This window comes from Morone saxatilis, unplaced genomic scaffold (genome assembly GCF_004916995.1).
Source record: "Morone saxatilis isolate NCDOM2014 unplaced genomic scaffold, NCSU_SB_2.0 Contig18, whole genome shotgun sequence".
In the NCBI taxonomy this organism is placed as follows: Eukaryota; Metazoa; Chordata; class Actinopteri; family Moronidae; genus Morone; species Morone saxatilis.
In genome coordinates this window covers 10076610-10090886 of record NW_023339740.1, presented here as the reverse complement: position 1 = coordinate 10090886, position 14277 = coordinate 10076610, and the positions used below count along the sequence as shown (strand labels likewise).

General features: G+C 40.7%; 1 protein-coding gene across 1 annotated transcript in view; it reads left to right on the top strand.

Annotated features, from left to right (window-relative positions):
- Window positions 1–878: 878 nt before the first annotated feature.
- LOC118328525 (MICOS complex subunit mic25-like) overlaps window positions 879–14277 on the top strand; it is a 31508-nt gene continuing 18109 nt past the window's right edge. Inside the window, exons 1-2 of the mRNA XM_035662286.1 lie at window positions 879–1052; window positions 7012–7082. Of these exons, the coding sequence (XP_035518179.1) occupies window positions 894–1052; window positions 7012–7082 (230 nt within the window). The 5' untranslated portion in view covers window positions 879–893. The remainder of the gene's footprint in view (window positions 1053–7011; window positions 7083–14277) is intronic.

Genomic DNA, 14277 nt, shown 5'->3' with positions numbered 1-14277 from the left:
CCTCCTATCTTCCTCTGCTTGCATGCTGCTATGGCCATGGCCCAACTATGGGTCTTCCTACAGCCAATCTGCCATCTTGCTGTCTGTCAAAGCTTGGCTCGGCGGGCATTTAAAGCGTTTCAGCTCATCTTAACACCAGCTTCATCATATCAGCCCCTGTCGCTGCTGTGCCAGTCCCATGCCACCTGAGTAGTTTTGTAAGTTCTTTACATTAGATGGACCCGCTATTAAATAGCCATTATTTTGTGTTTTACTTTTTGGTGTAGATATGATGCACTTTTCATATCATAGATTTCCATCAAGCATCATAGATGTGTGATATATCTACAGTATAGAGTAGTGGATTTATGAGGTAACACATGATTAAAATGGAAAATAATGCATTGAAAAAACATTAGCCTGCAATTTAATGCTATAACCACACACTGTATGTCTGTATATAATTATTTTTACCATTTTTAAGAGCCTAATTTATGTTTTGTTTGCTTGCTGCTGCAGAACCGATTTATCTAATATATTATAAGTGAGATTTGCATTCAGAATTGAGTCTTTTAGGCTATATTTTTCAATTTATCAGAAACCACTGTTTTACTGGTCAGTAAAAGCAACAGGTTGCTTTGTTTCTTCTCCCTAGTGTCCCATGTGTGTGCCATGCTCATGAGCAAAAGCAATGAATAGTTTAGCCTATTACATTTAGCATCCTTTTACCCACTTAGTGACTGTGTGAATTTAAAAATTGTCAAATGCAAAATTTTAATTTGTACCTGGATTGATTTTCTTCTCGTTCTTTTGTACCAAGCAGTATGAGTTGAATATTTACACAGGCCTACAGAGAGTGTAGTAAACTCTCCTATGTCAATATAACAAAAATCTCTATAAAAGCTGTTAAATAAATGCTATGTTGTTTATTTCTTTGCCTTTCTTTATTTTCTTATTTTCTACCTCTACTCTTTCTTCCCCTTTCTCAGGCCAAACAATTGGAGACGAGGGAGAAGGAACTGGCCAGCATCTCCAGCTTCTATAAAGAGCAACTAGAAATACTGGAGAAGAAGGTAAGGGCAATTATTTCCATCTTATAAACAGGTATACCATCAAAGGGAAATAGCCACAAGTCATCTGAAAGGCCTTTTCCATAATCATGCATCCTCAGATGTGTTCATTGGTTGCATTGCAACAAATCAAAATCATTTTTATTATATTGATGTTCCACAAATGGTCCATCCGGTGTGAAATTATAGAAGTGCTGACATTATGTTCTGTAAAGCAATGACGGTTCCATTGTTGCAAAAATTGACACGTATAACCGGAGACTTCACTAATGAGATAAAAACATCCTGTAGGCTTTCACTGAAAAGGAGCCTTTACGCATCAGGAATATCAAAACAAGTCTTAAAGTGACATGTTACTCAATCTCCCTGGAGACTAAAATCTCGTTGAGACACAAGACACTCTTCTCTATCTTGGAAATGTCAAGCCCACATACCGGCGTCAAAATGTAAATGTAAATGAATTGAAAGTTTCAGCAGACAGATGAGAGTCACGACTCGCTGTTGATGGACCAGCACTCAGAAGAGGTTTTACAGCGCCGTCTCACTCAAAGAGCTTCAGTTCTCTAATCAAATGTACTGTGCTTTTCTCATCACTATGTCCTTTTGCCAGCAACCCTGTGGTCTTTTCAAAAAATAGAAAAAATAAAAGCCGTTTGTTTGGTGCTTTTAAGAAATTATGACCTGTGTTTCCTCCACTAATGCGCCGTTGATATTTTGCACCCTGTAAAAGCCAAAAGCACAGTGGTTTGATAAATGCTGCTTGCTTACAGAGTAAACTTGGGCAGATTAGTTGAATTACTTTGTGAAGAACAAGGTTGGTACAGGTATATGATTTTACGGCAGGAAAAACTGCTTTACGCTCTTGAGGATGGGCAGAGGCTAGAAGGAAGGACAAGAGGCAGGAGTGTAAAATTACAGAGTGCAAATGAAGTAAAGAAAGGAAGAAAAGAATCAGGAAAACACAAATGACAAGCACACTGATAAAATAGTAGAGCAAATATTTTCATTTTTATGACAATGAGATTACATGCTACTTACTCTCACACCTTTCCCTCTCCCGTGGCCTATCCTGTGTCTCTCCCCTCACTCACACAACCCTCCCTCCAGTATTGAGTAGACACTCTTTGGGACTTGACTCCCCCTCCACCCCTTTCCCCTGTCTCTCCTTCCGTCTGGCGGGGCCCATCAGGCAGACGGGGGGGACCTTATCTAGTCCCTGGCACTCGCCTCCTTTAGGCCTCTGAGAAAACCTTTTACATAGCCAAGTTAAATGGAAGGGCCCCTTGCACACCGTGCGGCAAGCAGCACACGCCGCAATGCTTGACGGAAGAGACTGATTGGCAGAAGAGTGGAGGATGCTCTATCTTTCTCCGCTCGCCGCTGCAGTTGCTTTTTCTATCGCTTTTTTTCACCCCTCACTTCCTCGCAGCTGACCTGCATGTGGATGAGGGAGTGAGAAAGAGGGGGACTGAGAGCGAGAGATAAAGAGGCTATATGGACTGTGCATTAAACAGAGAGTCTATCCTGAGCCGGCGCCATGAGCCAGTGTCCATCTCCCTCCTTCTCTTCCTTCATTTTCCAATCTGGCACTCTATTCATCCAGACCTCCTTTCATGCCCCCTTTCCTTTGCCCTGCCTATTTTTCTTCCTCTCACTCTCTCATACCTGTGGCAAATACCATTCGGGCTGAAATAAATGGCCTCTTAAAAGTTGAATTGTGAGTGACACAGGTCATATACATAAATGCAAAACACAATTTGAAAGAGTAATATGTCCCACTGTTCACATAGATTCTGATCCAAGCATTTGAAGACTTACATTGCTCCGGCCTTCCTCACTATCAGTATTGTTTTAGAACCTGTTAATGCAAAACAGATGATGATTGCCGTTGTCTAAGAATGAATATTATTTATTTTATTTAACCTTTATTTAACCAGGACGTGCTTTTATTCTTCAAATAATCTCTGAAGTCTGAGTTTTTCCATACGTACAGTACATGCACAAGTAGACACTCAGACTCATGTAATTGCACTGTTTGGATGTTTTAATAGTCTGAGGCAGAAATGGTAAGAGCATCTAGATTAGAAGGAGAATCCACTGATAATTGGTGTGTGATCTTCCCCTGAATCAACATTTTACTCTGGCTTAGCAGCAGCCCTTTTCTAATAGGCTAATAACTGTGTGTGTTTGTGTGTGTGTGTGTGATTATTTGTATGAAAACACACACAAACACACTCTGGTGTCCAGTTTGCCTAAGGGATGAATGATGATAACACTATGGTGTTTGTCTAAAGGCTGTGGATGGTGTCCACTACTGACACAAAAGAGAAAATAGCCTGTGTGTGTGTGTGTGTGTGTGTGTGTGTGTGTGTTTATTGTGACAGGTTTGTGTGTATGTTGTCACTTCAGAAGTAATTGTGATAGAGTGGCCAATCTACTGCGCAACATCGCATTTCCCCTCTCTCACACACATACAGGTTCACACACTAAAAGACATCTCAAGACTGAAACACCCCCCCCCCCAAACATACCAGTACATCCTCCCTCCCAATCCTCTTCCTCTCCCTCTCCCTCTCGTTTATTTATGGATGCCTCCCTAATCTCTTCCCAGTGTACAGGTGGAGTATATCTGTCTCCCTGTGGCAACATAACCCTGTGACTCTGTAAACAAGTCTCAGTTTAAAATTCACCTCTTTTAATCCCCCCCCTTGAAAAAATTAATCCGCCTTCGTCCAAGCGCGGAGCGTGAAACAACCCCTCCCTCAAAATCCCTGACATCAGCCCATCTCAATCCACAGCTGCTGGAGGGTGTTCAGACGAGTGTGTATGCAAGGATCATCGGAACACAAGCATTCCCGTGCAAACACAGATTTAGTCACACACCTGCATGTATACACGCTTACACACACACACACACACATGCACCCTCACTAATCCTCTCCATGAGTCTTTCCAACACCCCCAAAAACCTTTTCCCCCCATTGAGGGTTATCATCCCCCTTTTCTGTTTCTCCACATTGGGCTTTTGTCCCCAAGGGTGCAAATGACTGGGAAGAGCTCGGAGTGTGTGTGCCAGTGATAGTGTTGCCACTTCTCTGGTGTTACGAGAGCTGAGCTGGGGCTGTTGCTCTGGGTCTGTTCTGTCAATAGACACAAAAACAACACACAGCCTCGCGGTCCCCTGACATTTCGACTGGATAAGCTGTACCTCCCAGTCCAAACCCTACCTTCACACTTCCACTCTCCTCATTTTCCTCACGTCCCCCTGTTTTATTAGCAAGGCCAGAGACGTGATAATTGTATCAGTATTCTCTGGTACATCGTTCCATGACCATTAAAAAACGACCCATTTTGTACATTTCCATGGGAAAAAAAGCATAGAGTTGTTTGACAGTTAGTGTGTGAGAGAGACGTTAGGGGAATGTGAACTGGTAACCACTTAAAAGAGGCTCCAAAATGGTGAGATTCCTGAGAAACTCTCCAGAGCACATGATTGTTTGTTGATGAAGTTTGTGGGACTTTGCAGAGAGAATGTATTTTACGTATGAGGCAATGTTTTACCAAACTAGGCAACAAGGGCAAAATTTTGCAAACCACCGATTTCAAACAGTGATGGCAATTTGACCAATTAAACATTTGAAAACATGAAAAAGGGTCCACACTGTAGCTCCCTTAAGGTCCACATGAAACACAAATCATATTTATGTATTTCCCGTACAGGAAGCTAGGGACCGTAGCCAATAGCGCTGACTGCGTCTTACATCCACCGCCAAGCAGTTATAGCAGCTACGTTGCTAAATGTATTCATTTGTTTATCTTCTTCCAAGTGGGAGGCACTGTATTAACTACTGCCTTAGTAGGACACACCAGTCTTCAGTGCGAAGTTGACTTTAAACCATTTGCTTGCTGCTTCCCTTGCTGGAGCCCTACTCTCTATGTCCTGCATAATCTGAGGCACCCATGGGTTTAAGCCCATGTGGTGCTTTTTTTTTATCTTGGCTCGAACACTGGATATCCCACAAGGCAACTACAGACTTTCAAGTTTCAGCTTAGCTTTCCTCTGTTGAGTGTACCCACTGAGCCCCTGACCTTAGGCTAAAGGCTAAAGTCGCTAACATGTGGCTAACATCTTACCACTTATTCCCAGGGAGCCAGCCAAAGTATTAACTAACTCTCCTCCAACAAGAAGAGAAGAGAGCTTGGTTTCTAGCACTTGAAATTTTATTTATTTATTTGTAATGGAACTGTCTTTTATTTGATATAAAATGCTGTGTGAAGTATGCTTGACTTGCTTTGCAGCTGCAGTCGTTACCCCCCTGTTGAGGTGTGGTATTTAAACCTAGTCCACATATTAGGAATGCGGATGTTTAGCAGCATCAGGAGCCAATCCTGAGTCCTGTCCTAGAAAATGAACTATAACACATCTAGGAAACATAACAGGAAGGGATAAAGTCTTACACCTGGGATGTTTGGCATTTCCACATTGCGTATTACTGTGACAACTAAAAATTTAACCCTCTGCTCGACAAATATACGTTTTTTAATGGCCGATCTTCAAAAGAAAGAAAAGTCATGTATAATTCTGTTCTATTCTATAGAAAATTCAGGCATATGTTTGGAGCAGGAGAGTTATAGTACAGAACCAACTTTTTCACCACCTTCCCAAAAAGAGGGGGAGCGCTAACATCACGCCACAGCTGGCACACTGACTGGCACAAGGCTGCCTGCAGATGTGTCTGAAGAAATTTTTTGTTCATCGGCCTCGTGAGCACAGACATCCACCAATGCCAATTATCGCAATATGCCACGTAATTGGCCAGATTAATCGGCCAAGCGATTTATTGGTCTATCACTACTCCCTTCCTTCATACTAGACTTATGACTTACATTTTACTGTCTTCTCCTTAAAGAACAGGAAATAAAAGGATAGAGGGGCAGATTATTACATTGAAGTGAATACTAGCAGATAGGATTAAGAAAAAATATGCCTATGACATTACTTGAGTCTCTTCCAACACCACACATTCAGATCAGGAGAAGCATGTCTGCGGATCAGCGTGAAATAATGAGATATGAAAATGACTGGGGGGCACTGGAGGAGTAGAGGGCTAGGGATTGTGGAGGAGGTTTGTGTTTGATCCCATCTCTTTCCCTGTCTTTAGTCACTTCAATTATCTTCCTCTCCTATCACCCCTTCTATTGGGAATATGGGGAATAATTAAGTAAAAGCGTGAGCACTGTGGTTATTGGTTTAAAATGGTGATTACTGCGCAGTGAATGTGTGCGAGAGAGATTTTCCTTGTGTTTGAGGCATTCCAGACAAACGGTATTTCATATGTTTTGACACAAAACCTGTAAGGTGATCATTCATGTGACAAAGCTGATGATTTTAAACATATTCTCAGTGCTGTGGCTGGTAATGCTGCACACTTATTCATTTTCTTAAACTTCTTATACTCTTGACTGCTTTCTAGTCAGCTCTGACCGCGATGCAGAGTAGTTAACACTGTGACCGCTGATTACTCCAGTAGAGGTGTGCCCTATATGACCTTGTCCTCTAGGCACAGGCTCCATCTTTGCTGTAATTGCTGTTTAAATGCCACTTTTCCCGGCATGAAATAAAACATTATGGAGTACCAACAGGCCATCAGCATTCAGATTTGTAAGCAGCAATGTAAATTCAAAGGTCACTAATTTAACAAATGTGACATTTCCAATGGTGTTTTAAACATTTTGCTTATCATCGCTTAGAGCTTGAATTGAATCTATATAAAATATTTAAAAAATATAAAATATTTAGTTAATAGTTAATTGTTTAAATATAAATTCATGAGGCTTGATTGGAGGACTTTCACACAGTCCGTCTTGTTTTGAAATGATGTGCAACTTCTGCAGAGCTGTAAAATACCCCTGAATTGATGCTCACCTTTCTTTTTCTTTCCCTCTTTCTGTCCTCTGCCAGAATCTTGACAACTACAAGCAGACGGCTGACCAGTACAACCAGGCAGCTACTAAAGCTGAGGCTCACATCCGGTAAATACTGTGAATTAGCTTTGCAACACCAGTTTCTGTGGAATGAACCATTCAGTATACTCATTACATTGTTATGTTTTTACTAGCCTATCACAGGCTAACGCTGTTTGCTGAGTACACCTGTAAATAATCCATTATGTATAAATGTAAGGCTGACATCATGTGGCAAATTAGAAAAAACCCTCAGCACAGTGGATTACAAAGAGAAACCAGTTCTGACTAGCAGGATGTCCACACAACAGTTGTCAGAAAGCAGATGTGGGCAGAGACCTGAGTGTGAAGGCTGTTTGCAATGTCAGTATGCTGTTAATGTGAACCCCACACCTCCTGTAGCTGACAGTCAAAACGTTGTTTTCCACACATACGGTGGTGAGGCTGGGTGATAATTTACTATTATCACTTCTCATTTCCCATTTAATAGTTTTGTGACAAAATTCCAATATTAGTATATCACTATTCTCCTCTTAAAATGAACAATAAGTGAAAACCTTCTGACACCTGTCACAGCATGAGAGTTCAAATATATATGATTTTTTTTAAGGATTTTGGTCTACTGAAACAAGTATTTCAAACATGTGATGTAATTTTCTCATAGCATACATAATAAAACAATATCTCGATACTGCTGCAACAATTATTAAGGCAGCACTTTTGTCTATATCAACCCAGGTGTTCCTACTAAGTGCACTATAATTTGACCCATCTGAACATGAACACAGAAAATTACACTACAATAGCCTGATACATAAAGTAAACAGATCTCTAACGCTCTGTTTTTGTTGAAGTCAACTGCTTTCTTTATAATTATCTTGCTTTACTTACTTATTAGACATGGAAAAAACTGAAATGTATTAAATTTAATTTATAGTAGACAACACAGAGACCACTTGTGTTGTGTAAAGCTGATTAGCTGCTTTGGAATATGAATTCTTTGCTAGATTTCATGTATAGATATGTATAAAACTTGATCCATTCTCTGTCCAGTGAGTGATATTATTTTGACATTAACATCATCACCTTTCTTTTTCTCTATAATGATATAATTGTAGCCACTACCAGCTTGACGACTTGGCCTCTTACGTGACCCCATTCTACTGGTAGAAAAACAGAAACAGCAGGATTTCACGAAAAGCAGAGGTGATCCTCTGGGATGGTCGAGTTCAAAACCTCACCTGCTGTCAAAAAGCATGTCAGTTTCATTCAACACTGAACCACCGCCACACTGGCACTGCCGCAGTGTGTGGGCCTTGCCAATTTACGCCCCTTTATAACACCCATTCTCACCCTGTTTTTGAAAGGAGAGCGAGCCAAAGAGCTCTGTGAATCCAATTTAGGCAGGAAGCCGCTCTATTTCCCCTTTTTACGCATGCATGACAGTGATTATCGCAAAACTGATGAAAGATAGTTAATTCAGATCTTTCATTTTCAACTGCTATTCTCACATGCTCATTCCTCACATTTTGGTTTTCATCAACACATAAAGCCTTGCACCCATGTCTTACTGTGCACCATTAAAACCTGAACTTCAATGAAACACCTCCTAGACAAAACCTGTAAAAGTCATAATGTCGGAGCCACCTATTTTCCCTCTGCTGCCAGCAGTGTTAAATGCATCCAGGCCTCATGAGATCCACCTGGAACACAACACACAGAGCTGCTGAACAGTAATGATTTAGTATTGGTTTAATTAGGAAGTTTTAAATTCAGTAGCAATATCTGAGAAGATTAACTGTGATTGATGAAATTACTTTTTCCTTCCTCCACTTAACCTGCAGTGTGTACTCAGTATACAGAGATTACACATGTACTTAATTAGTCTGAGACCTTTCCATTGGATAATGAAGGTAGAGTAAATTTGTGGCTCGAGTCATTATAGGGTTTGTTGATGTGGGTAGCAGTGCAGAGTCGTAATTAAATTCTAAACAAACTCTCTACAGTATCACTAACATCTGAATATATCTGTCATTTCCTAACAAGGTGAAAAGTGACAGAAAGTCACCATTAGTGTCAGTTTACAGTTTTGCAACATTAGTTTGTTACTTTGAATGATTAGGCTTTGTGGATTAACATGCTGTACCTTCAAATCTGTCAAAAGCTTTAGTTACACGGCACCTCCCCCCCTCCATTATTTCCACTGCCATACAAATATAAAATATAGCTTTCCTAGCAGCAAATGTATGCACGTTAGCATTAAGTCAGTAGTGTGGTCTAGTAGCACACAGTCTGGTGCATTCCTGGAAACAGCAAGAGGAAAAAGTAGATGCTTGGTCTTGTTGCTAGCTTTGCACTACATGATGGGCAGTAACCTCATCCGCAACACTGCCATCTTCATGCACCTGGTCCATTGAATTTAACAGCACTCAATTCCAGTCCAAAATTTTGTCCAAATGATTACATTAGCAAGGATTTGCTATTGTCCATTGCTGCGTGGAAGAGGTTAGAAGATCAGTTCTGCGCGAGTTTGCCGAAAGAAGAGCATTTTGTCCCGCTACAATGTGTTGTTCATTATTTTTTTAACGTGCGCATGCACACACACACACACAGACACACACGTTTTTGTGCACACAAACTTTCACTCCCTTTTTCTATCTCTGCCACACACACAGGCACACTTTGTATTCAGGCAGCCATGTGCTCATCATGTTCTGTCAGCATTTGGGCAGCGTTTCATTGTGCCGTGGTCACGCTGTCATTTCACACTACACTGACCACCCAGTAATTATTCTATTTACCCACTGCTGAAGGGAGGGGGAGCAGTGGGGGGGCTGCAGCACAGTCTAACACGTTATGTAGCTACAGTATGTCTTTTTCTTCTGTCTTTGTATCAGTGTCTGTCTCCACTTCTGCCTATGAATTCTAAAATGATTTCATTCAATAATCTCATTCGCTTATTATTTCTCTGCCCGTGGTTGTTACTTTGTCTGCCTTCATTTATTGTCCTCATGCTCTCTTTCTTGGAACTTCTATATATAGAAAGAATAGTAGTTAGAGTGAGCATAAAGTCAGGTGAAATATTATAATTATTTCCTGTTTCAGTGTCTCATTTGGATTCTTTCCTCTTCTGCATTGTGTTGGTTGTACTGTTGCACCTGGCTTAGGCACACAATAGGCTTAAATGACAGAATTATAGGTACTAATGTGTACTAAGTAGTGTAAGAGTCAGGACTTGCAATATTCCTGGAAATATGTAAAGATAATTTAAGGGTGAAGAAGTGTGTTGAAAAAGAAAGCATCATCACAATACAGGGTTCTGTCTGATGTGTAAGACTATACCATATAGGTACGAAGGTGCTGATCTCTTTATAGGCTATTTTCCAGCACCAGGGTTTAAAATCTTATAAAAGCAACCACGGCTAGCTGGTGGAGGGAATGTAGGAAAATCACACAGCCCCATAACCCCGTTTGGGGAGACATAAATCAGGTACAGTGCTCTCGATTAGTTATAAGACACAACCATTATATGTCATTTCCAGTTTATTGTCAGTTACAGTAGTCCCACTTTGACTGCTATTTCCTAGCTGTGATTCTGGGAGTTTGAGTGCAAATGTTGAAGCTAAAAGGTGCTTCTCACACCTGAGAAGGGTACTTTGTTGATAGCAGGGCAACAAGAAAGAAGCGCCCGGGGATATTTTCCCACACTGCACAGGTCACACGCTCTAAAATATTATCCTTGAGTGGGGACATAGTTAGTGGTAAAATGTTATCTAGTGCTATTTCCACTTGCCTTGCTCAACTACATGGGGCATTTTGGAGAAGTTCATCCATTGGTCTTGCCTTGGGGTACCAGACTACCCATATTTCTCCAAAATACCTCACCTAAGAGACCCACAACATTGCAGCTGAGCTCACTTTAAGATCTAAAAATCCATTAATCCTCTTTAAAAAACCTTGCTACACTCAAAGTGTTAGCAAAGACCAAACCTTAGTGAACCTCAGGTGGATGCCTGTGTGAGGATTCACCATGAAGTAACTGCTGACAGTTTGTGGTAAAGACCTACTTTCATGTGGGTTTGTTGTATCTACTTTACTCTGTATGTGTCTGTTCTTGCGTGCATGTGGGGAGCATGTCCAATTAGTGTAGCAGACAGGTAGCTAACTGTAAGGATCTCTGTGGCCCACAGAGTCGTAGACTGCTAGTCATTACTAGAGACAAGACCTGTCTGCACTGTGGTCCAACAAAGATTTACCATTAAGACAGAAGGCTGCAGTCACTTACACACTCTGTTACTGCCTCTGTGAGGTATATATAAAGAAACACCTACACACACAAACACTCCTGCACAAGATTACAATTACAGACATGTCAGATTTAGTCTGTGCGGTTATTGTAGATAAAAAGACCACATTTCATCCACGTGTAAATCCACTGCAACACTGACTAATATGTTACATCCTTCACTAATGTACCAAACAGATTTGCATCATTTAATGAAGACATTTGCCATATTATGTTAAACAGTTATGTACATAAGAATCAGATTGAGTGTATTTGCCATTACAGTAAAAATACTGGCTGATTTAGCAGCAACTGGTTTAAGAGCAAGGTTGGGTGCCTTTTGATTTTCCGCACTTGTTGGGTCTGTATGTAAATGTTATTCCCGAATGGAACGGATTGGACTCTTGACATGGTGGGATGTCATAATCACACGTAATCATATCTGAAAAATCAGTTTTTAACGGAGGACAGAGAGTGTGCAAACATGGGAATCGAACGTCGCAGTGATGTAGTAACCATAAGCTTACCAGGGCGCCCCACTTGTGAAGACATGCTGTATAATAGAAACATACATAATTAACAATTTCATAATAAATGTAGTGATACATTTACATATTGGCACAAAGGTCATGGACCTCACATACATAGTAAAACAAAGGGACCGCACAGGACAAGCCATTAATAAAATACAGTAGAATACCTCACACTCATTCAGCCAAGCAGTGTAACATGCAGTAGGTTGTTTGCAATACAGTGTCCTGCATGAGAGCCAACGTAGGAAATGAATGTAATAACAGTGTATTTTAGGACGGAAAAAATAATGTGCTCAGATAGTGTATTATTCTTTGTGCAGTCTGGATTTGAAAGCTACCAAGAAAAGTGTTGTTCAGAGAAAATGACCTTACAAATTAAATGACACAAAACTAGAATTGAAATTGTTGATGATAAAAAGCAGAGCGATGGGAGGTTGATAGCGGCGAGACGCTCCAAAGAGCATGTCTCACCCCACATCACCCACAACTCGAGTGAGTCGTCCAACCGCAAGGTCTCCTGATTGAAAAGTTATCAGCGATGAGATGTCACACACAAACACACGTGCACATGTGCCCCTTATCTTGTTCCCGCATGTCACCTGTTTTAATGAAACACTCTCCTTATCCCCTCCCATCTCTCTCTCCCTATATTCCCACAAAGTGAGTTTGGTGGGGATCAATCAGCCAGGCTAACAGAGTGCGAATTGTTCTCCTACATTCCTATCTCCCTTCAGCACTTCAGCTGTCAGCGTATGAAGATACGGGCGGAGTTCTGTCTCTTCAGTCCATGGCTTGTAGTTGTTTTTGATTGCTATTCCCATTTGAGATGGAGACTTTGTAAGAGTTTTGGTGGAGTTGAGATTAAACTTAGCGAAGTTTCTGGGTGTTGTCATATTGTGTGACATGTGAGCTTAGGATTTAGGTATGCTGCATCACTTAGCAAAGGTAGGATAAGTGATTATTATGACAACCAGAATAATCAGAGCTTCTGAGTTATGTCAGTCCTCAGACAGACCCTTACAGGCTTTACGAACTAAATCTGTAGTTCTGATTTTATGTGATTCTGAAAGTCAGTTTTCTGCCAGTTGAAATGTAATGTTGTGAATGTTATCCTTATGGCAGTATCATAAAAGCTTTACAAAGCCTCTAACAATACAAGATGCATGCTCTGTCGTTCCTTTTGATCTCACCCCAGCCATGACATCTTTGATCCTCTCTTCTCTTCCCCTCCACTCAACGCAATATTAAAAAACCAAAAATACAATGCCATGGCTGCTTTAAAGGAACCCAAATCCTTGTCATCATACATTAATAACCATTCACACACCACACACACACCAACACAAACAACACCAACTTAGACACAGAGAGAATAATAAAATGCCACGCCTTTACGATCTTTCCTTTTTCTTCTTATTGCTTTATTCCCCAATGTCACGCTTTGCAGCGGCGCAGAACTTGAGCTCTCTTCATAAAAACCACACACTGCCAAGGTGAGACAAAAAATAATGAGAAACTTTAACGATTTGAGCCTAATCTTTCTCCCCCCAACTCTGCACGTATTTATGCAAAACGTCACAGCAGAAAGCAATTGGAGTGTTGTTTTGCTTCTCCTCCCTGCAAAAGTTAGCTATCAAACTAGCTGGGGCGGCTAATGTTTTTCTAATAAGAGCTCACCTCTAATTTCAGTCAAACGAGGCAGTTGGTGCAGATTAGCAGAGGCAATTTTCTGCTTCAGATTCCATTATTAAAACACTCCTGCTATCAGAAAGTTTCTCTTGTTGAATTGAAAAAAGTTTTTTTTTTCTTTTTACTTGAGCTTGGATTAATACCTTGGGGCTATTGTTGCTGTTATCTCCTACTTTTAGGGAGTAATTCAGAATGCCGACCAGCTGTCGGAGTGCAAAGTCAAACATCAACCAGTTGTATAATTTAAATCATGTGATTGAAACTCTATGCAACTGATATTAAACTGAGCAACACAGAAACACCATTTTCATTTTCACTGCCACAATATAAGTTCTCTGTTTTTAGGCGCTGACCTTGGCAAAAATCCTCTGCGTTCAATCTCATGGACATAATGTCCCTTTTAATTAGAGTCCTTCAACCCTAAAACCTATATCCTGTAACATATGGCTACCGAGTATTGTAATAATAACTCAGCACCTCAGTTGAGTGTATCCAGCTTGCTTTAACATGATTGAAACTCTGTTTGTCTGCTCTTATTATCAACTAGTGAATTATATTGACCCTGAGCTTATCAGCATCACAACTGAATGACTGTAAGACCAAACACAATGCAAAGATCACTAATATTCAGCTGTCATCCTGAGCACAGAATGCAGATTGTGATGGTTGCCATGGGTTACTGTTTGTCCATGCAAGCTGGAAGGGTTATTTGTCATTTAATACGTCACTGGCACATTCTCTCTCTCTCTCTCCCTCT